Source organism: Eurosta solidaginis, chromosome 2 (assembly GCF_040869045.1).
Source record: "Eurosta solidaginis isolate ZX-2024a chromosome 2, ASM4086904v1, whole genome shotgun sequence".
NCBI classification, from domain to species: domain Eukaryota; kingdom Metazoa; phylum Arthropoda; class Insecta; order Diptera; family Tephritidae; genus Eurosta; species Eurosta solidaginis.
The window spans coordinates 233,925,551-233,952,802 of NC_090320.1; the positions used below are offsets into that span (position 1 = coordinate 233,925,551).

Below are 27,252 nucleotides of genomic sequence, written 5' to 3' on the forward strand. Positions count from 1 at the left end.
TTACGCAATCTCTCCTCATTTTACCTCCGTCGTCACCACCGCTACCTTTAATTATTTTGTGTGACATACGCCTATCAAATTTCCATCAACATGCAACAAATTTCATTCCTTTTAGCTTAACAGCTTCCATTAAGAAATTTTTTAAAGAAGTTGGTGTCATCAGCAAAAGAGACAGGAAGAATGCGATACCAAAACTGAGATTGAGCTCAGGTTACGCAGACAATGGCATTGATAGCTAAGGAACCCAAGACATACGCACGCAGCACACGCCGACCGCAGAGTGGAAACGGAAATAGATTTTTTTAATTTATTTTTATCTCTTTAAATTTTAAGCCAAGTTTATCTTCTTATTTTATTAATTTGACTGGACTGGCAGGATGAGCTAAAGGAAGATGAGCTAAAGAATTTGTGAAGTGCGTTACTTTTGCTTGATTGTTAAGCAATATGAGATCTGCACCGAAAAAAATTACGCGGGTTTGGGGGCTTAGAACATACCCGGGGCAGGTATGCCTGTCGTAGGATGCGACTAAAATATCAAATTGATTCAAGGGGGTGTGTAGCGCAACTCTTTCAAGGGGTTGCCAGAGCAATATATAGCTTCTCAAACCCAACTGTCAACCTCACCTACCGTGGCGAATTCTGTTTCTTTGACAGCAGAGGGTCTGGCGACCCCAAGTTCCTTATAAATCTAGAGGGTGGGAGGACGGTATAGCCTAGAAGGTTTAAAGGTGCTTGTTACCGGAACCTACCGGATCTACATCCGGAAAAGGACCATCAAAATCGGGAAAACTCTTCAAGGCCTTCGGCCTTATCGCTACAACAACAACAGCAACAGGAGTTGAATATATGAAATTACACTAAAATCACAGCCCTTGGGAGGGAAAATCCCAAGTCACTCCGGTACATAGAGCCCCATCTGGCAGAGAAGCAGAACCAACACCGCTTGGCGCTATCACCACAAATATAAGTTCGCAATTTATATGTGTGGTTGTTGTTGCTGTAGCGATAAGGACATTCGCCGAAGGCCCTTGGGAGTGTTATCGATGTTGATGATCCTTTGCCGGATGCAGATCGGTACGTTCCGGTAACAAGCACCACTAAGGTACTAGCCCGACCATCTCAGGAAAGATTTAGTATGATTGCATGAAACTTTCAAAGGCATCTCGCCCCACATGCCCAAGATCCATGAGGTCGCCAGAGCCTCTGCGGTTAAAGAAACAGGATTTACCACCGGTAATTGAGGTTGACAGTTGGGTTGGAGCAGCTATAAATTGCGCTGGCAACCCCTTGAAAGGGTTGCGCTACACAACCCCTTAAATCAATTTAGTACTTTAGTCGCCTCTTACAACAGGCATACCTGCCGCGGGTATATTCTAAGCCCCCAAACCTCCTGGGGTTGTCATCAAGTGCGCTACATTAGCTGTTTGACATGGTGCTCAAGCCGATTTTATTATGTAGGACATGGGAGCCAAGCAAATTCTGAAAATTTCACTAGTCCGATCATTGCAGACGCAGGTCGCCGCTTTAATTGTTACTCAACTAGTCTGACTGCTCTGCATGCGCGAGGGCGATGGCTGTAGTAGGTTCGAGCTACTTTTTGATACAAATTATTAGGATGGCGCAGCGTAAGTCTTTATCGGTCAGACTGAACTCTTTGTCGAAGAATGCTCTTGAGAACTAGACGAGGACGACAGTAGCAACTTACAGATTCCACTATATAGCCTCTCTGCTTTCGGTTATGTGGATTTCCAGTCTATTTAAAAGCGCCACCAGTTGTCCACCTCTACTTAACAAAAAAACAACGCGAGATGGGTGCAGGCCTTGTCGGTGGGCAAAACTAGTCTGGTTTGCTTGGAACATTTCGATATTTGCTTTTAATTTGCGACTTTTTGTTACTCTTTGGTTGACATTCTTGGCGGAAACTTGCTCCTGTGCAATTTGCTTGCAAAACTTGTTTGAACGCTGTCATAAGAGATCACTATAACCTTAGCGTCTGTTGATAGTCACTCTTCGATCGGCCAAAACAATTTCTTCCACTTTTGGTACTTTATCTTCAGTGAGGAGTGTTTATGCGCGTCCTTCACGATATTCCTCTTCTGTCAATGTTCTTGCCACCTTAAGCTCCTTGACACAGGGTGCAACTATGTTCAGATGCTTTTATTGGTATTGGGGGAAATTCTAAGTTTTCTAGCAAGTTCATTGCAAAAGATTGATGCCAAATAAAAATTTGTCACGAAATGTCACCAAGTTAACGATTTCAGGCAAACATTTTTGGGCACAAGAAACCTTTTGCATAGGAGTGTGGCGTCTTATATTTTACACCTTATTTCGAAAGGTATTCAATTTGGAATATAATTTCAAAATATTATCAAAACAGAAAATCTTGTTGATGTAATAATTGAAAAATTACTGAGTGCATCGAAATTAACGCCTTCTAATTGCATCAAACTCTGCAGTGTATACAGAAGCGCACAGATAAATAGCAGTGGCAATTTTTTCAAATTTCATCAGTTATTTTATTTTTATTTTTGAGATTGTAAGAAAAACTGCTTTGAATATTTTGTTACTGAAACTACTACAATCACTCTTGTCAATAAATGCTACTTTGGACTAGGTAGGCAACTGAAAAGTAAAGTCCTCTCTCGGCAAACGAAAATCATGCTCTACAAGTCACTTATCGTACCCGTCCTGATATATGGTGAAGAAGCAGGGACCATGAAAACATCAGATGAAGCAGCTCTGGGAGTGTTCGAGAGAAAAGTTCTTCGAAAGATTTATGGATCTCCACGCATTGGCGATGGCGAGCACCGAAGAAGATTTAATGATAAGCTGTACGAGCTTTACGTAGACATCAATATATTCCAGCTAATTTATTTGTGTGGAAAACGCAGCGTCCATTCTGGCTAGGCCATGTTATGCGAATGATGATGGCGCTCCGGCTAAGAAAGTTTTTTTTTTATAGGAACCCACCTATGGAAACAGAGGAAGAGGGCGGCCCCCACTCCGCGGGAAGGACCAGGTGGACAACGATTATACTAGTTTGGTATGACCAATTGGCGCCAGTTGGCAGAGCGAAGAAGCGACTGACGCGATTTGTTGGACTGCCACAACCATTTAAACGGTTAAGCGCTAATTAAAACACTACGGACTTATTCAGTCTATGTGAGGGCCTCGTCGACTGGCCAGTTAAACCTAAGCGCTAATTGAGTAAGTAATTAAGAAACTATGAAAACCAATCTCAAAAACGTTTTTGAAAAAAAAAAACTCAAAAAATCGAGAACATTTCACAAAAATCTTGAAGTTTTTACTAGGATTTCAGTGAATTTTTTTAGTATTCAGTTTTGTAGCCCCATCAATTTTGGTCTAACAAACTCTTCAGACAGACCTCTTAAAAAACAGACCTCTCAAAAAGCGCGTTGATTTTTGAAATTTTTTTCCGAATGACGTTTCAGATTTTCTTCCTTTCAAAAAAATTTCACATTTTGTATGGAAAATTTAAAATGCCCTTCGCAAAACAAATTTTGAAAAATTTGTGTTGAGAGACTTATTACTTATTTCATTAGACTAAAATTGACTAGACTAAAAAACTGAATACTCAAAAAAGTCAGAGAGCCCTAAATAAAAATTTCGAGATCTTCATTAAATTTTCTTGAAATTTCGAACTTTTTAGAAAACGTTTTCGAGTTTGATTTACATAGTTTAAATTACGAAATTAAAAGAATTATTTTTTTAAATATGGAAAAAAAAAATTAAAGAAATTCGATAAAAAAATTTGCACTGCCTTTTTTCTGTTTGCTACTGTATGTAAGGCAGTAAAGGCACATTTCCTCAAATAGCAAATGTGACCAAATGGGAAAACAATTTTTAATTTAGGCTTGCGCTTTAATGAAACTGTCGTTGTAAAAAAAAATTAAGTGAAAATGGAACAACAACAATTACGCTGACAAGGCAGTAAAAAGTGAAGAAGTATAACAATTTACTTACATTTTTATTGTTTAAGTATTTTCCAGGTAAGGTTTTTCTTTTCCGCAATTAACAAAATATACAAAAATTGTATAAGAAAACAAGTGGAAATGGGAATTCGTTTACGTAACCGAAAAACCAGTAGTCAGAAAGCAACAACAATTATTTGAGTGGTGATTTGACACATTTCATAGAATAATTTTTGTACGCCGCGTTGGAATGTTGTTGAGTCAGCTGTTTTATGCACTTATTTGAACTTGCATCCATGTAAGTATATAAGTATGTGTGTGAATGTAGTAATCAGGTGTAAGTGCAAGCTTTTAATATATTCATGTAAACATTTTATGAAGTGTGGGAAATTTTACTATGCTTTCAAAGAATTTCGGTAACTAGATGAATTACTGTTGTTGGAATTCAGATTTTTATTTTTATACTCAGCTGAGCAGAGCAAACAGAGTATATTAATTTTGTTCGCATAATGGTACCCCGTAACGGCATAAACTAATGGAGACTATATATCAAAATGATTTGGGCGAAAAAAGAAATTAATTTAGCCATGTCCGTCCATCCGTCTGTTCGTAAATACGATAACTTGAGTAAATTTTGAGATATCTTAATCAAATTTGGTATATGAGTTCCTGCACACTCACCTCAGATCGCTATTTAAAATGAACGAAATCGGACTATAACCACGCCCACTTTTTCGAAATCGAAAATTTAGAAAAACCGAAAAAGTGCGATAATTCATTACCAAAGACGGATAAAGCGATGAAACTTGGTAGGTGGGTTACCCTTATGACGCAGAATAGAAAATTAGTAAAATTTTGTACAATAGGCGTGGCACCGCCCACTTTTAAAAGGAGGTAATTTAAAAGTTTTGCAAGCTATAATTTGTCAGCTGAGTATGTAATGTTCGGTTACACCCGAACTTAGCCTTCCTTACTTGTTCATACATAAACTTACCTTTTGTAAGCAATTTGCAAAATAACAGCGCTTCTCTTATAAAGCTTACTCACATAATGCCAATTATGTAACAAAAAATCAACACTAGCGCGTTCCTATTGCTTTGGCCATGGTACTCAGTAAACCTAGGATCTACTTTAAAGGGGGCGATACGGTTAACAACTATAAGTATCTGCTTGGTCTTTTTAATAAGCCTAGTGCACGATACGAGAGGCTTTCGGTACCAAACGAGCGAAATATCTTGACCTACATATAAGTTTGCGATGTCGGAAGAGTTGAGGTTCCTCCAACTGAGACATCCGAAGACCATAATAAGCAGCGAAGAGGATGATAGTGGGCGTTCAAATATCACGGAAGCAATTTGGAGTATCGTAACGTCAAAAGCTAAGCAGCTATGTGAATCTGGGTATACCATAGTCATAGTAGCAGGAAGGATTTTTCGAATAGAAATTCCTACGAATTTTGCTCAAAAGGTACAACTATACCCTTCGTTCTAACGGACCGACCCTTAGCCAAAGTCTAAGGCCGTTTACCTAAGCAAAGGATGACGTGCGTCTTCGTAGTGCCCTTCCACCTAGCTAGCAGCCGGAGTAGTTTTGTTTGTGCCAGCTGGCTCAACTTATTTGACGCTTCAGTCAAATGTTACTAGCCAGCTTGCCGGTGCTCCTCAAACCGCCATATTGCCGTGTGGCCTTTGAGAATGCGAAGATGCGGTAGAGGTCGTATTATTGTCATGTTACACATTCAGCCATGTTCCATAGCAATCATCATGTCTAAAAGACACCCTAACCCAAAAAGTTCGGCCAAACACCTGTCATACACCCCTGCCAGGAAGGATCTCGCTACAATTTAATCTGTTTAAGGACAGGAAATAGGAGTTCAGAAAAACTACTAACTTTCTACAGCCTGCCAATGTGAGGTCACAAGTACACATATGAAATTCTCAGGAGATTTTGAAATACTTCGGGATCCAGATTATATCCGTATATCCAAATATAGTGTAAAGCAATCGCCGAGATGGTATCAGACATTCCAAGTAGTTGATAACACGCCGATAACAAAGCGATAACTTTTCGATGCTAATGTGATAATTTCCTGATTAGATAACGATGGCATTTCCATGAATAATCGATAGATTTTCAATAAATAATCAGTAGGTAGATTTCTAATCATAAATCGTTTAATTTTCGATAACAAATCGATAGCTTTTCACCACAAATTGATAAGTTTTCGATAAAAATTGATAACAACCCAATAAAGTACCTCGACGATGACACATCTATAACAAGTCCTTCCCTATTTTCTTTACTTTTCTTTTCTTTTCCTTTTCTTTTTTTTCTTTTCTTTTCTTTTCTTTTCTTTTCTTTTCTTTTCTTTTCTTTTCTTTTCTTTTCCTTTCTTTTCTTTTCTTTTCTTTTCTTTTCTTTTCTTTTCCTTTTCTTTTCTTTGCTTTCTCTTTTCTCATTTCCCCACACTTCTTTCCTTCTCTTTCATTTTCTTTTCTTCCATTTCATTTTCCCTCCTTTCATCTCCTTTTCTTTCCTATCCTATTCAGGTTTCGATTTTAGTGGCGTTTTTGGTACCGAGTTTGGTCGATTTAGGCTTCGATGTTAGTTGCGTTTCCATTCAGTATTCCAATTTCGGTATCGGTTTTGGTTTCGGTTTTTTTTACAGTTTCCGGTCCGTGTTAGTACCTCCAATTTCTGTTTCGGTTTGGACTCCTCCTTCTGGTTGGGATCCAGTTTTGACTTTGATTCCGTTCTCTGATCATGTTGGTATTTAGTTCCGGTTTAAGTAACGAATTCTGCTCTGGTTTCTGCTCCATCTTCTGCTTCTTTTCGCTTTCGGGCAAGCTATCAAGTTCGGTGCCGGGTTAGATTCTATTTCTGTTCCGTATTCGATTTCAGATTCAGTTCCGTGTTCGGTTTCTGTTCCGGTTTTGGTTTTGTTTTCGGGTCAGTTTCGAACACGATTCCGATATCAATTTTGCTTCTGGGTTCGGTTCCGGATTCAGCTCCAGTTCCGGGTTCAATTCAGAAGCGCCTTTCCGAGTTCGCTTCCAGTTTTGGGTTCCGGAAAAAATTGAGAGTGATGTAGGGGGGAACAAGAACGAGATTAAGAGATAAAAATTACTTGAAAGTTGTTTCAATGTATGTCTGTAAACCAAAGTTATGTCTGCTAGTAGGTTAGGTTAGGTTGAACTGGCTGGTCCATGAGGAGCTCACATAGACTCAATGAGTCCGTAGTATTACCAAAAGTTTGTTTTAACGACCAAACTGAAACCCCTATCAAAAAGTAGGACCTATGTTATAAAATAACTTCGTCCTCATAGCAAATACTAGAAGCTTCCTAGGACTTAAGCAACATGCTGCTTCTAGATCTGATTGCTGTGTCACTTCTAATAGCTGGAGTCTTAGCTTGGCAAGCGCAGGGCACGAGCACAGAACGTGCTCGATCGTTTCCTCCTCAAACCCGCACTTCCTACATCTGTTATCACTGCCCAAGCCTAATTTAAAGGCATCTGACGCCAGAAGCCAGTGTCCAGTCAGAATACCGGTTATGAGTCTAGAGTCCTCTCTTTTTAATGATAGAAGCAACTTTGTTAGTCTAAAGGTTGTAAGACCTACACATAACCTTCGACACTTTCCATATCGCCTTCGCTTAATCTCGCCTAGTCTAATTGGGACGTCTACGGAGCAACCTACAAAGCAAAGTTCATCCGCTTTACCATTCCCATCTATTCCCATATGCCCTGGGTCCCAATATAGATGTATGCTTCTCCCTGTCCCGATTCTCTCCATAGACTGCTCACACTCTAACACGCATTTAGATGCTGTGCTATGCGAGATTATTGCTTTAATTGCTGCTTGAATGTCAATATAAAAGTTAAGACGGTTGCAGCTTAAGTAAGTCTCTTCCAGTGTTTCTACTGCTTTGGTTACGGCTAATATTTTCGCTTGGAAAACGCTACAGTTATTTATTTCCGGATCAGCACAGTATACCGCAGACCCTACTCCTTCCACTACTTTGGAACCATCTGTGTACACATGTATCGCTTCGTCCGCTATTTGAGCACCCTTGCGCCAACCGTCCAGCTCTACTGTGGCCTTAAGATCTCCCTCGAAGCGCAGATAGGGAATCAGGTAGTCTGTTCGTGTTGTGATTGATGACGCTATACTACTATGGCCGTATGGTCGACGCTCAAGCTGCCCCGAGGCACAAAGCCTGGTTGCAGTTGTTAACGCTATATTCTATGCTGTGGTGAAATATGCAGAATGGCATACAATGCAGCCGTCGGGGTTGTTTTCAGGGCTCCCGTAATACTAAGCACTGATAGTCTGCATCCTCCTTCTAATTTTTTGAGGTAGGTTGTTATACTCAGTTGAGCAGAGCTCACAGAATATATTAAGTTTGATTGGATAACGGTTGGTTGTACATATATAAAGGAATCGAGATAGATATAGACTTCCATATATCAAAATAATCAGGATCGAAAAAAAATTTGATTGAGCCATGTCCGTCCGTCCGTCCGTCCTTTAACACGATAACTTGAGTAAATTTTGAGGCATCTTGATGAAATTTGGTATGTGGGTTCCTGAGCACTCATCTCAGATCGCTATTTAAAATGAACGATATCGGACTATAACCACGCACACTTTTTCGATATCGAAAATTTCGAAAAATCGAAAAAGTGCGATAATTCATTACAAAAGACAGATAAAGCGAAGAAACTTGGTAGATGAGTTGAACTTATGACGCAGACTAGAAAATTAGTAAAATTTTGGACAATGGGCGTGGCACCGCCCACTTTTAAAAGAAGGAAATTTAAAATTTTTGCAAGCTGTAATTTGGCAGTCGTTGAAGATATCATGATGAAATTTGGCAGGAACGTTACTCCTATTGCTATATGTACGCTTAATAAACTTTTAAAGAAAATTTTTTTAAAGTAAAATTTTAACAAAAAATTTAATATCTTTACAGTATATAAGTAAATTATGTCAACATTCAACTCCAGTAATGATATGGTGCAACAAAATACAAAAATAAAAGAAAATTTCAAAATGGGCGTGGCTCCGCCCTTTTTCATTCAATTTGTCTAGGATACTTTTAACGCCATATGTCGAACAAAAATTAACCAATACTTTTGAAATTTGGTAGGGGCATAGATTTTATGACGTTAACTGTTTTCTGTGAAAATGGGCGAAATCGGTTAATGCCACGCCCAGTTTTTATACACATTCGTCCGTCTGTCCTTCCGCATGGCCGTTAGCACGATAACTTGAGCATAAATCGACATATCTTTAACGAACTTAGTTCACGTGCTTACTTGAACTCACTTTATCTTGGTATGAAAAATGAACGAAATCCGACTATGACCACGCCCACTTTTTCGATATCGAAAATTACGAAAAATGAAAAAATGCCATAATTCTATACCAAATACGAAAAAAGGGATGAAACATGGTAAAGTAATTGGATTGTTTTATTGACGCGAAATATAACTTTAGAAAAAACTTTATAAAATGGTTGTGACGCCTACCATATTAAGTAGAAGAAAATGAAAAAGTTCTGCAGGGCGAAATAAAAAACCGTTAAAATCTTGGCAGGTATTACATATATAAATAAATTAGCGGTATCCAACAGATGATGTTCTGGGTCACCCTGGTCCACATTTTGGTCGTTTTCTGGAAAACGCCTTCACATATACAACTACCACCACTCCCTTTTAAAACTCTCATTACTACCTTTAATTTGATACCCATATCGTACAAACTCATTCTAGAGTCACCCCTGGTCCACCTTTATGGCGATATCTCGAAAAGGCGTCCGCCTATAGAACTAAGCCCCACGCCCTTTTAAAATACTTATTAACACCTTTCATTTTATACCCATATGGTACAAACATATGGCGATATCTCGAAAAGTCGAACACCTATAGAACGAGGACCCACTCCCTTTTAAAAATACTCATTAACACCTTTCATTTGATACCCATATCGTACAAACAAAGTCTAGAGTCACCCCTGGTCCACCTTTATTGCGATACCTCAAAAAGGCGCCCACCTATAGAACTAAGGCCCACTCCCTTTTAAAATACTCATTAACTCCTTTCGTTTGATACCCATATTGCACAAACGAATTCTAGAGTCACCGCTGGCCCACCTTTATGGCGATATCTCGAAACGGCGTCCACCTATGGAACTAAGGATTACTCCCTTTTAAAATACTCATTAACACCTTTCTTTTGATACCCATATTGTTCAAACTAATTCTATGGTCACCCCTGCTCCACCTTTATGGCGATATCTCGAAACGGCGTCCACCTATGGAACTAAGGATTACTCCCTTTTAAAATACTAATTAACACCTTTCTTTTGATACCCATATTGTACAAACAAATTCTAGGGTCACCCCTGGTCCACCTTTATGACGATATCTCGAAAATGCGACCACCTATTCAACAACCACCACTTCCTTTTAAAACCCTCATTAATACCTTTAATTTGATACCCATATTGTACAAACACATTCTAGAGTAACCCCTGGTCCACCTTTATGGCGATATTTCGAAACGGGGTCCACCTATAGAACTAAGGCCCACTCCCTTTTAAAATACTCATTAACGCCTTTCGTTTGATGCCCATATTGTACAAACAAATTCTAGGGTCACCCCTGGTCCACCTATGTGGCGATATCTCGAAACGGCGCCCACCTATGGAACTAAGGATTACTCCCTTTTAAAATACTCATTAACACCTTTCTTTTGATACCCATATTGTACAAACAAATTCTAGGGTCACCCCTGGTCCACCTTTAAGGCGATGTCTCGAAACGGCGTCCACCTATGGAACTAAGTATTACTCCCTTTTAAAATACTTATTAACACCTTTCATTTGATACTCATATCGTACAAACACATTCTAGAGTCACCCTGGTCCACCTTTATGGCTATATCCCTAAATGGCGTCCACCTATAGAACTATGGCCCACTCCCTCATAAAACACTCTTTAATGCCTTTCATTTGATACAAATGTCATACAAACACATTCCAGGGTTTCCCTCGGTTCATTTTTCTACATGGTGATTTTCCCTTATTTTGTCCCCAAAGCTCTCAACTGAGTATGTAATGTTCGGTTACACCCGAACTTAACCTTCTTTATTTGTTTTTGTGTGGATTTCCACCAAACAAGAACTCCATAGTATAGAATAGGGCTTACAATCGCTGTAAAAACCCAATTAAAAAGAGAGGCCGAAAAGCCCCACGTACACTCGAGCATTCTTTTAGGCCTTCTTTACCCTCTCCTCCACGTTGATCTTCCATGACAGCTTCCTGTCTAGGATGATTCCTAGATATTTTGTGCAAGGTTTCTCCTGTAGGGTCACCCCTCATAACTTAGGCCTGGTCCAATTTGAGAACTTGTACTTGTTTGTACACTAGATCATATCCGTCTTCTCCACGTTGACTTTCAACCCGACATTAGATGCCCAGGTACAAATATCCCGAGGCACCGGATCCATCAAAGAGCTAATGGAAGGTACTTTCCACTTATGACATCGAATTGCCTGAGCAGTTGGTTGATGACCAGCGTCCACAGTATACTATGGAAGCAACCTTTGACACAAGTAAAAATATTTTCCAGAAGCGTCACAAGTGCTCTTACATATAGGAAAGAAACAAATTATTCTTTAAGCTCCCCTTTTTGCTATGAAAACCAAGCACATGTGTAAGTCCACTTTCCAACCTGACCGCATATAATACGTCTAACTTACGTGCATGAATATTTGTATAGATGTGAGTATGTGAGGCATCGCTTGAAAGCGCTTAAAGAGCTAAATGCATAGATTTCCTTTTTTTTTACAATTGCAACGCTCCAAATGACTTTCATTGCACAAGCTGATGTGGGGATAATATAACGACTTCGAACAGAAGGTAGATCCATACATGTGTACATATGTATTATGATGAGTTTAGCAGCTTAAACTTGCACACATGCCTTTGAAGAATCGCTCTTATGTCCACTCTTTCAAGGCAGGAGCGCCGTGCGATAGACGTGCATCATTTAGTTGGACGCTTGTAACACAGTCACACATTTTCCATGTCGCTGATTATGTGCGCCGCAAAGTCAGTCAAGTCGGTCAGGCAATCAAGCTGCATTTGCTATTTATTATATTTACACTTACATAGAGCATGACTGCATCTACTATGTTGTTAGATATGCAGAAGTTGAAGTCTTTCGCTTTCTTTATGAGCACAAGCGATTCGCGCGCTTTTGCGGCTGCACACTGAAAGCGTCACACACATTTTCTGCTTGTCATGCCCGTAATGATTCTACCATGCAAGTGTTGTATTAATAAGGTGTTGTTGTTGTTGTTTGATGTTCTCCATTTCGCATCGCTACACATTTTTTACTGCTTTCATACAAAATGACAAAAGCAGCGCTTTGAAGTTGGTAGCTCCGCTCGTCTAGCCGCAGTCCCCAGAATTTTCTTCTATTTACCTCCTATATACTTGTACGTAGCATCTTTATAAGTAATATAGTGAGTACTTGTTTGACTTACTGCCGGCTTGTCTGTATACCTATCTGTAAGTCCAACACCAGCTAGACAACTTCCTATAGCACTATCCAAACAACCATACTTCCAATTCTTCATCGATTCGATTCTCCATCTTATGTGGCTATGTGCTAATTTGTACAACTTTTCCTTCATCTATCCGCATGCATCGCATAATGCGTTCATTTGGTCTCCGACACTACGATTTGCAGGTTTTTCGTTGTTGTTGTGTAGGCTACCGCAGTCGTTTACTCATAAGATACTCTCTAACAGCTCACTGATCCATGAAAATCAGCGGTGCGCATCCGTTCAAGTACTTGTTGTTGTTTTTGTTATTGTTGTTTTATATATAGCCGTCTTTTTTCTTTGAACACTCTTTTATATGTATCAGAACAAATAACAAGAAAAAGCTTAAATGCTAATTGTTGTTGTTTATAGTTTTTTGCTGGAAAAAGCGAAATCTAGTACTTACCGCTTATCTGTCCCCTTTATTTATTTTTTGTTCTTATTTGAAAATTTTTTCTACTTATTATTACATTACTTTCAAAGGTTACGCTTTTTCTTTTTCTTTATGATTTATTAACACCCTTAAATTGTCTTCAGGGGTACGTGCTTGTTTTGAAGAAAAAGTGATTTGAAAAGCTTTAAAAATTATGAGTGAAATTCATGAAAGTGAGAACTTTAATGCACAAATCAACAACTAAGATTATGTAGATCTTCTTTAATCTTTTTTGTTTGGAATACAAAGAAGCCATACACATCGAGAGAATAAAGTCCTACCGACAAACCGATTCCCATTAATGACAACAACAAAACTTAGTAAGTGAAATATCATTGATACAAACCTATTTTTAGCCAAGCTATAGCTGATTATTCTCATCTACAACCCTTTAAAAAATCTTTTATTTAAAAGGGATTCTGGTCTTTAACCGACTCCGCCCATTTGTTTAGAAATATTTCCTGCCATAAGGAACATATATGTACCCAATCTTATTACGATCCGCTAATTTTACTTCCAGTTATGACTTCCGAAACAGAAAAAATTGTTTAGTCATAAAAGGGGCGGTGCCAAAAGTTTTTAAGATTTTTTTTTTCAAGAATCTCAATAACAGTCCACACCGTGCCTATTGCCGATTTGTAGCCAGAGGATAAATTCGGTTGTATTCGAACGGAGCCTTCCCGATACCGAGCCACCTCGGGAAGTATTGATGGCCTTACCACAGTAAGGGGCGCTGCTGTGGCGGACAGTTATTTCCCCGTATATAATACTGGACCGCTGAGCCGGCTTTGTCGAGCAGATGGTCGTACGACCAAGATGAATGACTCATCACCTAATTGTAATAAGGACGATGATAAGAGGTAGACTGAGCCGCAAGTCAAGGACGACAAATTCGCATTAAGCGATGCATCGGACTCTGGGAGCGAGAGTAGTGCTGATTCAATGAACTCCGTGTTGGGAAAGCACACAAATGAAAACGGAGTAGAAGAGTGGAGAAGGGTACGGAGCAGAGGAAGTAAAAGAGCTCTCTCGCAGTACAGTGCAGCACTAAGAATTGTCCAACGCCTGGGAGCAGTGGTCGACCCAACAGAATTGGAGATCGAGCGCTTTGAATGGGCCCATGAGGCGGTAGAAGTAGGTCGAAGGCAGTTCAAAAGGTTCGTTGCGAGAAACCATCAGTTCTGCAACCGGTACGAGGAGGAAGAAGCGTCGAATGGCAGCATGAAGAATCAACGTTCGGTGGAAGGTGACAAGCCTACTTTCAAGAGGCAGAAACGACCTAGTCCCAGAGCCGCGAAGCAGGGCAGTCGCATAGACAAGACAAATAGGCCCAAAGCTGTAAGACAGATGGGCCACAATATCGAGGTTGCAACTACCTCGAAAGCTGCGAGTCAGAGGGAAATTCCAACTACGGCAGTAGGAGATAAGCCAAAGGGAGATAACGCTAAGACTCCGGCTTTCTCAGAGGTGCTAAAGGGAGTTAAAACTAAGACTCCAGCTTTTTCGGAAGTGTCAAAGGGAGAACACACGCACTAGCGTGCGACAACATCGCGAGCTTGCGGTGGCTGGAAGAAATGTGTCCAAACCTCCAAAGGCAAGGCACGAACGCGTAGTTTGAGGTGGTGGATAAAGCGCAAATCCCCACGCTACCAAAAGTTAAGGTATGAATACCGTGCGTGATGAAGTCGGAGGGTATACTGCGACTTCTGCAGAATCAGAATCCGAACATACCGACACAGGTTTGGAAGGTACTTACTGTATCTTGACCTTCCAAATAAACAAGCAGGCGGAGGATAATTGTACACGCAGCTGGGAAAAATGTCCTTTGGTACAGGCAAAATTTGTATGCGACTCAAGAAAAGAAGCCCCGATGATAAAAATCCTAACACGCTTGAAGTGGGCGAAGTCGAAAAGGACCTCAAAAGCCTAAGGGAAACAAGTAAGGAAGGTTAAGTTCGGGTGTAACCGAACATTACATACTCAGTTGAGAGCTATGGTGACAACATAAGGGAAAATAACCATGAAGGAAAATGAACCGAGGGAAACCCTGGAATGTGTTTGTATGACATGTGTATCAAATGAAAGGCATTAAAGAGTATTTTATGAGGGAGTGGGCCATAGTTCTATAGGTGGACGCCATTTAGGGATATAGCCATAAAGGTGGATCAGGTTGACTATAGAATGCGTTTGTACGATATGGGTATCAAATTAAAGGTATTAAGGAGGGTTTTAAAAGGGAGTGGTGGTTGTTGTATAGGTGGTCGCCTTTTCGAGATATCGCCATAAAGGTGGACCAGGGGTGACTCTAGAATGCGTTTGTACGATATGGGTATCAAATGAAAGGTGTTAAAGAGTATTTTATGAGGGAGTGGGTCATAGTTCTATAGGTGGACGCCATTTAGGGATATAGCCATAAAGGTGGATCAGGGTTGACTCTAGAATGCGTTTGTACGATATGGGTATCAAAAGAAAGGAGTTAATGAGTATTTTAAAAGGGAGTAATCCTTAGTTCCATAGGTGGACGCCGTTTCGAGATATCGCCATAAAGGTGGACCAGGGGTGACCCTAGATTTGTTTGTACAATATGGGTATCAAAAGAAAGGTGTTAATGAGTATTTTAAAAGGGAGTGCGCCTTAGTTCTATAGGTGGACGCCGTTTCGAAATATCGCCATAAAGGTGGACCAGGGTGACTCTAGAATGTGTTTGTACGATATGGGTATCAAATTAAAGGTATTAATGAGAGTTTTAAAAGGGAGTGGTGGTAGTTGTATATGTGAAGGCGTTTTCCAGATCGCGACCAAAATGTGGACCAGGGTGACACAGAACATCATCTGTTGGATACCGCTAATTTATTTATATATGTAATACCTGCCAAGATTTTAAGGGTTTTTTATTTCGCCCTGCGGAACTTTTTCATTTTCTTCTACTTAATATGGTAGGTGTCACAACCATTTTATAAAGTTTTTTCTATAGTTATATTTCGTGTCAATAAACCAATCCAAATACCAAGTTTCATCCCTTTTTTCGTATTTGGTATAGAATGATGGCTTTTTTTTCATTTTTCGTAATTTTCGATATCGAAAAAGTGGGCGTCGTCATTGTCGGATTTCGTTCATTTTTCATAGCAAAATAAAGTGAGTTCAAGTAAGTACGTGAACTAAGTTCATTAAAGATATGTCGATTTTTGCTCAAGTTATCGTGTTAACGGCCATGCGGAAGGACAGACGAACGACTGTGTATAAAAACTGGGCGTGGCATAAACCGATTTCGCCCGTTTTCACAGAAAACAGTTAACATCATAAAATCTATGCCTCTACCAAATTTCAAAATGATTGGTTAATTTTTGCTCGTCTTATGGCGTTAAAAGTATCCTAGACAAATTAAATGAAAAAGGGCGGAGCCACGCCCATTTTGAAATTTTCTTTTATTTTTGTATTTTGTTGCACCATGTCATTACTGGAGTTGAATGTTGACATAATCTACTTATACACTGTAAAGATATTAAATTTTTTGTTAAAATTTTACTTTAAAAAAAAATTTTTTTAAAAGTGGGCGTGGTCCTTCTCCGATTTTGCTAATTTTTATTTGGCGTACATACAGTAATAGGAGTAACGTTCCTGCCAAATTTCATCATGATATCTTCAACGACTGACAAATTACAGCTTGCAAAAATTATAAATTACCTTCTTTTAAAAGTGGGCGGTGCCACGCCCATTGTCCAAAATTAGTTACTAATTTTCTATTCTGCGTCATAAATTCAACTCATCTACCAAGTTTCGTCGCTTTATCTGTCTTTGGTAATGAATTATCGCACTTTTTCGGTTTTACGAAATTTTCGATATCGAAAAAGTGGGCGTGGTTATAGTCCGATATCGTTCATTTTAATTAGCGATCTGAGATGAGTGGAAGTCTATATCTATCTCGATTCCTTTATATATGTACAACCAACTGTTATCCAATCAAACTTAATATACTCTGTGAGCTCTGCTCAACTGAGTATAAAAAGACAGGTGGAGGTAGCCGATGTCACCACGAATGTGTTAGAAGAGGACGAATAGCCAAATGGTGCTGCGAGTCGCACAGTGGTACACCCGGCACAACAGTTACAAGAGGCTGATGGGGGCCCTGAATACTCTAAACCAAAAGGGCAAGGGGAGGACGATGACGTCACGACGAAGGTGCTGGAGGGGGACAAACAGCCCAATGGTGCTGTGAGTCCTAGAGATAAACCTCCAACACAGTAAAGTGGCGTCGAGCGAACTCCTCCTAACCCGTGGCTCTCATCGGGAGGAAAGGTTTCTGGACTTAGCGCGCGCGGATTTGGCGTTTACTACGCGCAAACGGATGAGTGCGAGCTGCAGTAATGGTAAGGAAACAGCTGCATTCATATATGCTGCCTAATTACACTATTGAGGACCTCGTAGCCGTGGCCGTTGAGCAAAGGAATAAGCAGGCTTTTATCCTGGCTTCCTGCTACATGGCCCATGTGGCGGAGGTTCCACCGATGGAGTGCAAGAGGCTAGTACAGGACGAATGGCGCAAAGGGCGGTTGGTCATAGGCGCAGATGCAAATGCGCACCACAATGCGTTGGAATCTCTATTTTGTTACATCCTGCAAACCAATTTGCAGATAGCCAACAGGGGAAATGTTCCTCCTACATACATTGGTCCAACATCCAGCAATGTTTTGGATATTACATTGAGCTCCGAACGTGATATATCAAGGTATGATTGGATGGTTCTTGATCAGCTTCAGCATCTCCCTAAAGAGGGTAGAGAAGGGAGGACCTTTAGAAACCCTAGGTCAACGAACTGGACTAAATTCCAGAAAGATGTAGAAACAAAACTGGGACAACCCAAAGAGGTTGCCAATGTGGAGGAACTGGAGGAGTCTATTGAATTCCTAACAAGGACGCTTATGACTGCGTATAACAAAGCTTGCCCTCTAAGAAGATTCAGAGGAAAAGCAAAGCCCCCATGGTGGAGCAATGAGCTGAAACTTCTAAGACGACAGGTAAAAGAAATGTTTAAATTAGCAAAGACCGCGGAAAGGGAGGGTGTCGGGACGAGTACAGGGACCTACTGAGGATCTATAAGCGTGAAATTTCCAGGGCGAAGAGAACCTCATGGAAAAGTTTCTGTACAGCACGGTTGAGAAAAGTCCTAGCAAGGAGAAACATAGTCCAGGGACTAATAAAGAAAGAGAACGGGGAATGGTCACGTAATAGTGAGGAATTCCTTGAGGTGCATCTCGATACACATTTCCCATCGGTAGGTGGTTCAGAAGAGCCAGAAGACAGCACTCACACTTCGATCACGGGGCGGGCAATGCCGGGCTTGGTGACCGGTACCAAGATCGAATGGGCAGTGAAGACGTTTTCTAAGTTTAAATCGCCGTGCCCAGATGGTATATTCCTGGCCATGCTACAAGTTTCAAGTAGGGCGGTCGTGGAATGGCTTAAAATAATATGCGATGGGTGCATAAGACAATATCATGTACCGCACTCTTGGAGAACTACTCGTGTAGCTTTCCTACCAAAGGCGGGGAAGATCGGTCACGTATATCCCAAAGACTATAGACCCATTAGCTTAATATTATTTCTGCTCAAAAGCTTTGAGAGGCTGATAGATGAGTACATATAGTCCAACGTGGATGAAAATCTGCTCTCCACAATACAGCATGCGTACACCAAAGGCAAGTCGGTAGACACCACATTGCATAGGGTGGTAATAAGCATAGAGAAAGCCCTGATATATAAGGAATATGCTCTAGGAGTCTTCTTAGACATTGCCGGGGCTTTCAATAATGTTTCTAAATGGGCGATTATGGATGGTATTAATTACATTAGAGTACATCTAGCCTTAACGAGATGGATCGGCTGGATGTTAAATTGCAGGAAGATTACATAACAATGGGGACTGTACGATGCCACGAAATCAGTGGACATGGGCAGGCCGCAGGGAGGGGGCTTTCACCTCTGCTGTGGACGCTGGTCATCAACCAACTGCTCAGGCGATTCGATGAGGGATCCGTAAAACTTACGGCTTACGCAGATGATGTTGCAATTGTCATAAGTGGAAAGTGCCTTCCAACGATTAGCTCTTTGATGGATCAGGCGCTTCGGGATATTCATACCTGGGCATCAACTGTGGGGTTGAAAGTCAACGCGGAGAAGGCGGATATGGTCTTGTTTACAAAGAGGTACAAGGTCCCAAATTGGATCAGGCCTAAGTTAGGAGGGGTGATCTACAGTAGAAACATTGCACAAAATATCTAGGAATCATCCTAGACAGTAAGCTGTCATGGAAGCTCAACGTGGAGGAGAGGGTGAATAAGGCTTCAACGACACTTTATGCACGTAAAAGAATGCTGGTGTACGTGGAGCTTATCACCCTCTCTTTCTCATTGGGTTTTTACAGCGATTGTAAGCCCTATTCTACACCATGGAGTTCTTGTTTGGTGGAAAGCCACGCAAAAAACAACCTACCTCAAAAAATTAAAGGGGGTATGCGGACTATCAATGCTTAGCATTACCGGAGCCCTGAAAACAACCCCGATGGCTGCACTGTATGCCATTCTGCACATTCCACCTGTAGACCTGGTAGCAAAGAACATAGCCTTAACAACTGCAACTAGGCTCGGTGCCTCGGGGCAGCTTGAGCGCCGACCATATGGCCATAGCAGTATAGCGTCATCAATCATAAGACGAACAGACTACCTGATTCCCCATCTGCGCTTTAAGGGAGATCTTAAGGCCAAAATATAGGTGGAGGGTAGGCGCAAGCGTGCGCAAATGGCGGACGAGGCGATACATGTGTACACAGATGGTTCCAAAGTAGTGGAAGGAGTAGGGTCTGCGGTATACTCCGCTGATCCGGAAACAAACAGATCCTGCAGGCTGCCGGATTACTGTAGCGTTTTCCAAGCGGAAATATTAGCCGTAACCAAAGCAGTAGAAACTCGGGAAGAGAACCGCTTAAGCTGCAACCGTGTTAACTTTTATGTTGACAGTCAAGCAGCAATTAAGGTAATAATCTCGCATAGCGTGTTAGAGTGTAAGCAGTCTCTGGAGAGAATCGGGCCAGGGAGAAGCTACATCTATATTGGCTCCCAGGGCATAGCGGAATAGATGGGAATGAAAAAGCGGATGAACTAGCCAAAAAGGGCGCATCTCTTGAAGCTTGCTCCGTAGACGTCCCAATTAGACCGGGCGAGATTAAGCGAAGGCGAGATGCATAGCAGATGAGTTTTCACTGAGAGCTTTTAATGGCAGAAACACACTCGGAGCGCTTGCCAAACACTGCCGAGGGGCGACCCCGCTTAGACAACTTTTCTTCTAATTGAAAAACATTATTTCTAAAATTTCGATGTTGCTTTGCCCGGGGCGCGAACCCAGGGCATACGGTGTGGTAGGCGGAGCACGCTACTATCACACTACGGTGGACCTATAGTATAAAATAATCTCGTCCTCTTGACAAATACAATATCCTTCAAGGAATTATGCCACTAGCAGTTTATAGATCTGATAACTTTTTTACTCCTATTAACTGGATTCTTAGCCTGGCGAACTCAGGGAGAGATCACAAAACAGCCTCGATGAGTTCCTCTTCAAACCTCAGTTTCAGTCTATGCGGTACGTCTCAACATAGCTAGGCAAAAGTAATTCGGTCTGGGCTCACTTCAAACTCCAAAGAAGTTATCCAGGGTCGAGAGAGGTCTATTTACATTGCTACATAACGATTATCTAACTAGTTATAGCTTACGTCACCGTTATCTTATGTGGTATCACAACGGACCTTAACGTTGCCCAAGTGAGCTTCCTTTGCCGGGGTCGCTACCACACAACCTTTCCTAACCTACGCACGAGGAGGCTCAACCAGGTTATAGTAGGCAAAAAAAAAAATGTACAGAGTTCCTCGAACTGCAGCAGAAAAACTGAATAAATGATAAAGGTAGTGAACTAATTTCGAGTAATATTACTTCTCGGGCTAACATACGACAAACATCGGCGACCCAATCGAAATCAAAAGAAAGTTGTTGATAAGCATACCCAACCATACTACTGCATCGCTCCGAAAGAAAACGGAACCAAAAATGATAATGTTATAGAAAATATACTTAGCAGTCCAAAAGTGTCGATAGAAAAGCTTCCTTCTTCTTCTTTTTCTTGTAGCGATAAGGACACTCGCGCAGATTTTGGTCATTTGCCGAATTCAGATCCGGTACGTATTGGTAACAAAGTTCTGTAAGGTACGAGCATCTCGGGAACGATACAACATGACCACATTGAACCTTCCAGGACATTCCACAACCACGCCCTAGTTACATGAGGAGCATGGGATTGCCAGAGCATCGCCAGCTTAATATGTATATGATACATTTATGATATTTGTAACAGGATTCGCCAGGAATAAGCAAGGTTGACTATTGGTTTGGGGAAGCCGTGAGCCTATAAAGCTTTTTATTGCACTTAATAACCTCCGTAATCCTCGGGCGCAGCGTTTTCATTCACTTTTCTCTGATACGCCTAAGTCATTCCATCTTTTTCGATACCATCCATGTTTTCTTACTTAACTTGCGGTAATATACAGACGATTTTAACTGTAGAGGTTTAGAGGATAGCCTATCGTATGGATAGGAAAAAGCACCAACAAATTCCTGTCCGAAGGCATGCACTGGTCTGCCGATATTTTGCATCAGAACTGATGCTATCCTTTTACACCCCTCACCTTCTAGGTAGAGAAGCTCGTTGGAGATCCGATACGTCCCGGAATTTTACGATTTTTTAGCCGGAATATTGCGTAGGATTAAAGGAAATGAAAAATGCCGTTTAATTTAACTTTTAAGTCAGGCGTAAATATTTGAGTATTCGAATAACTGCTTTCTAAATTTGCTGCTGCCAACTATTTTTAATTAAACATTTTTTTGTCTGCGATTCTAATCCACATAAGTTTAAATACAAAATTTGAGCACACTTACTTTATTCCTCACAGAATCTAGATGATAAAAGGTTTCCGTGCTTTATTTCAGAAACGATTCAGCGCATGAACAAAACTTTCAGACAAAACTTGTAGAGAATTTCAAACTACTAAATAATGAAAGTAAAATGCTAATAAATTATAAACTATTAGAGAAAAACTAATTTGCGTGCCCTTTTAACCTTGAATCTCTCAAGACGCATATACGTGATTTATAATGACCTTTAACGGCACTTTTAAAATGCCGTGCTGGTAGCGGACCTGCGCAAATTCAAATCTTGTATTCTATTGTTCTTAATTTCACCCCGTATTGGCAGTTAACATTTCGTACACTTTTTGTGCTCAGACATTTTGGCGAATACCATTTTTATTTGTTTTTAAATTATTTCCCTCAAAAAATTAGGCCCAACAAAAAATATGCACGCTGATATAGGGCTTATTTCTTTTGGCTTACAATTTCAAAATATGAAACCTGAAATCCGTAAAAGTTATACAAACCCACAAATTTATGGATTAGGGTAAGACTTAGACCCGTTTACGGGAACCTCCAAACCTTATCGACGCACATTTTCCATGTTGTTGTTGTTGTATTGATGATAAGGACACTCCCCGAAGATTTTATGGAATGTTATCGATGTTGATGGTCTTTGACGGATATAGATCCGTTACATTCCGATAACAAAGCATCATCAAGGTACTAGAGTACACCTTATGTGTATTTCTGAACATTCGTGGGGGGGAACGGCCAACTATAAAAGAGTACAATGAAGTACATCACGGCTTGATCAGCGGAACAGGTTTGCGGAAGATTTATAATGAGAGCTTTGGAAACCGTTACGACAGCAGCATGGCGTGACCAATAATACAGGTAAGTAAATGCTGCTAGACTTAATGCCTCGGGACGATGCTAACCTTACTATCTGATCCCGTTTCTGCGCTCCAATATGAATATTAAATCCCCAATGGATATAGAAGGGTGTCGCAAATATAATTGGAGGGATAGGGCCTGCGGTATATTGTGCTAATATTTTAGTTAGCAGATCATACAAGCTATCAGAGCTCTGCAGGCCCTTTCAGGCAAAAAGTATTCAATACGTTCTGCTTTCGTGTACATTCCGCCCCAGATTAAGGCTCTAGATGTTACGAAAGACACAATTCTAATGGGTGTGTGAGAAATGTAACCTTTCGTCTGGTGCATCGGTATATACATTTTTCTTACACAGCACGAAAGAAAATAATTGGGGTATTCTTACTCATTTACTCAATTGGCGCTTAGCCGTTTAAGCGGTAAGGCCGTCCAACAAGGTGCGCCAGGCGCTTCTTCGCTTTGCCAACTGGAGCCAACTGGTCACACCAAGGGTGTTTAAATAGTTTTCTACCTGGTCCTTCCAGTAGACTCGTACAGCTCATCATCTTCTTAGGTATTCGCCATCGCCAACGCGTAGGAGAACGTAAATTTTTCGTATTCACGGTCGCACGGCATGGTTATATGAAATTGTGGCAAGTGGACAGGACAACGCTCCCAGGCAATATATTTTTAAATTTTTGGCTTTTGGCTCACACTATTGATATTTGAGGATATGTAATCTATATTTTAGGTTAGGATGAAGTGTAGGGGCAATTTAAAGGAGTACGTCGCAAATTGGAAGAGATGCTCGGTCTAAAATCTCTTCGGAGGTATTGCGCATTGTAGGCGGGACCTATGTACATGTTTTATGCCTACTCTAAACGGCATTTTACTATAGACCTATTAGTTTGACATCTTTTCTGCTCAAAACAGTAGAAAGATTAATAGATGTGTATACGAAATCAAATATGAACGAGGAATTATACTCCTCGACGGAGGAACTGTCAAACTTACGGCATATGCAGGTGAAGTTTCAAGCATCATAAGCGACAGATGCTTAACAACAATCAGCTTCGGGATGTACATGTCTGGTCATCTGAAGTCAGGTTAGCCAACGCGAAAAAAACCAATCTAGTATTATTTACAAGGAAATATAAGTTTCCTAAAGTGGAATAAGCCTACGCTCGGAGGGATAACCCTGCAAGAAAAACATAGCACAAAGTATCGAGTATATATAATAGATAGTAAGTTATCGTGGAAACTCCATGTGGGAGAGAGAGCGAAGAAAGACTCCGCGGTTGCCATTCTACTTATTCTGCCTGCAGATCTGATGGCCAAAAACTAGCGTTATCAACGGCAACAAGGCTTCAGGCCTCGGGGCAGCTTGAGCGCAGGTCATATATGTAGCTATAGTAGTATAAAGTCGTCTAATATCGGGCAAACGGAATATATGGTCCTGTGCCTGAGCTTCTAAAGAGGTCTTGAGACCACAATTGAGCCGGAGGGTTGGAGCCAGGGAAATGGTAGAAAATGCTATACGGATGGTTCCAAATTAATGGAAGGGATCGGATCTGCTGTTTACTGCGTCGATCCAGAAAAAAATAGATCAACAGGCTGCCATATTACTGCAGCGTCTTTCAATCAGAAATTATAGCCGTGAAGAAAGCAGCAGAAATTTTGGAGGAAGCGTGCGTAAGCATCAATACATAGATATTGATAGTCAGGCGGTGATTAAGGCAATAATCTCGCACAGCACTTCATCAAGAAGTTTTCTGGAATGCAAGCAAGCCGAACCTTACCTTTATACTAGCTTCCCCGTCATAAAGGGATAAAGGTAACGATAAGGCGGATGAGTTGGCAAAGCAGGGCGCAATACTGGCTGAAACGATGATAGACGTCCCCATTCGTTTGGAATAAATTAAATGAAGACAGGAGCTGCGTATGATCCATCAAGCAGAAAAAATGTGGACAAAATCGGGGGCTGCAAAATTTCTAAGATCGTGTGCATAGCCTACGTTATTATACTCACAAAGTGGCTCATATCTCTGAATAGAGAAAAGAAGCCTCACGATAGGCATACTGACTGGATATTGGCTTCTGGCGTCACATGCTTACAAGTTAGGCCTCGTCAGTAACAGCAAGTGTAGGAAGTTTGGGCTGCAGGAAGAAACGGCTGAGTACGTTCTGTGTTGGTGTCCTGCGCTCATCAGGCCAAGGCTACAATTATTAGGGGCGATTTCGAGGCAGCAATTAAGCTAGGTCCTAGAAAACTTCTAGTATTTGCCAAGAGGGCGGAGTTATTCTATAACACAAGTCCTGGTACCTGACTGGGGTTTTTCCGTTTGGTCGTCAAAAAAATTCCAGTAACACTATGGACACCTTCAGTCTATTTGAGATTTTTATTGACCGGCCGGTTTAACGTGACCTAACCGAACGGCATCTGTCAGGCAGACGAGTTTTCACTGAGAACCTTTTCGTGGCAGAAATGCATTCGGAGTGCTTGCCAAATCACTGCCGAGGGACGACTCTGTTTAGATAAACTTTCTTCTAAATGAAAAACTTGTTTCTAAAATTTTTATGTCGCTTTGCCCGGGGCGTGAACCCACGATCTTCGGTGTGTTAGACAGTCTTTGTGTGTATCTTTTTTTCACTCACTAAATAAGGCTTGCATCATTTCAAGATATATGTTAAACTACACTTACCTTGTTGTTAGGCTCATCTTTCATACAAAAGAGCAACAGTGCCGCCGTATCTCTGTTGGTTTGTAATCGCTTACCACATTTCTTGCTGGGTTTAAAAGGCTGTCGCTGTTGCTTCTTAATTTTCATGGTTTTGCATATACGTATACTACATGTACATATGTACATATATATGTAGGTGCGCGCATGTCGTTTTCTTTATGTCTGCACAATTTTATTTTCAAATTTATTGATTTCACATAAAAGTTGTTGTTATTTAAACTTTTTTTTTAATTACCAAAATCACCAGACAACAATTTTCACTTAATAAATTAGTTTATCTCTATGCCAAAATCATCACCAAAAAGAAGTACACATTGAAAAAACCGCTAAATTTTAAACAAATTCGCGGAGCTGCTGAGAACACGTGCGTTCGCGGCACCCTTTAAAAACATACTCGGCTTAAAAGTTTGCTAAACCTTTTCACTCTGTTGCATGTAACAGGCAAATACGCCGATTCCACTCACATTGGCATTTGATATTTTCTCCGCTTATCAGCATCATCAAGATTGTGAAGGGATTTTGGTCGTTTTTTCGATGCAAAAACTAACGTTAAATAGTAGGCGCCTATTACTTCGTCCTCTGCTAATTTCGGCTGTCGATAAGAAAACCTTCTAGCCTGGAGCTGCGTTATGCATAAAGGTGTGGGTAAAGCTCATCAATATTTCTTTCCATGCAGGGAGTTAGTAACACGAGACGTACAATAAACCGGGTGGAAAAGTTTTTTCTGGACTTATTCAATGGAAATCCGAATCGTACATCAAAACGGGTATGATGAGAGACTTATAGAGCGGGATCATTGTTCAAGTAAGAATTTAACTTCTTAACCTTCTACTCAGCGTAAACCATAGGCGAAAACAACATAAACGGAAAGTTAAGATATTAAGAAAACATTCCAGCTATTATCATGTTATACCACGCTATGCCTCTCGCAAGAGGGTTATGTTAGGTTAAACGGACGTTCATAGACATTTCCCACACTTCCTCTCGAATAAATTTTTGTCTAAGGCAAGTAGCCTCAGAGAGTGTCTGGTAGCACACACATTCGCCTAACCATATTATTTCCTAGTAGTCCTCAATGAACCACTTGCTTCCTCTGATGAAATTAAGTAGGAGCGAAATATTCTTCCCAGTCTCTGCTAGACCGCCGAAAAAGCGGGCGCGCAAAAATCTAAATCGTCTTGTTTGCAGTTATGGCCATCGGAAGAGAAAGTGATGATCCTGACATCTTCTGCAAAGGGAGTCTTTTGTATGCACCACCGTCGTAGCATCGGTGTCATATCGCAATGATCTGTGACGACACGCTTAAGTACTTTCCCTGCAGTTTCCTGAGGTAGTTTCTTTCCCATCCAAATAATTCCACAAGGAACTTGAGATCTCGCAATCATTCCGCTTAGCTCACTGCAAGTCTGTTGCTCTAATCTCATATTCCTCGATTTTCCTCAGGAGATAACCCAGTGGTGGTAGTACGGAACTGTTTGCCTCGCTTATGTCCATTTCGGAGCATTTTTTGGCCACCTTATCTGCACACTCGTTTTCTTCAATATCGCTGTGCCGAAGGACCCAGCAAGGGGATATAGCGAGAAGCCTTAGCGAGCGAGGGTTAGTACCAGAATGTGCTAATACCATAGTTCACCGGATCCATATCCGGAAAAGAACCTTCCATATCCGTACCACTCCATAAGGCTTTGTGAGGCTGAAAAAGTT

At 40.8% G+C, this 27,252-nt stretch overlaps 2 protein-coding genes across 4 annotated transcripts in view; one reads left to right on the top strand and one right to left on the bottom strand.

Annotated features, from left to right (window-relative positions):
- The window catches only part of Traf4 (TNF receptor associated factor 4), a 220,433-nt gene extending 194,516 nt beyond the window's left edge, over positions 1 to 25,917 (bottom strand). Inside the window, exon 1 of one of the 2 annotated variants that reach the window (XM_067767296.1) lies at positions 25,584 to 25,917. In XM_067767296.1, the coding sequence (XP_067623397.1) occupies positions 25,584 to 25,588 (5 nt within the window). In that variant the 5' untranslated portion in view covers positions 25,589 to 25,917. Of the gene's footprint in view, positions 1 to 25,509 lie in introns of both variants that reach the window. The other variant, XM_067767295.1, reaches the window with a different exon arrangement.
- The window catches only part of LOC137240703 (cytochrome b5 domain-containing protein 1-like), a 217,783-nt gene that overhangs the window by 140,826 nt on the left and 49,705 nt on the right, over positions 1 to 27,252 (top strand). The window lies entirely within an intron of this gene.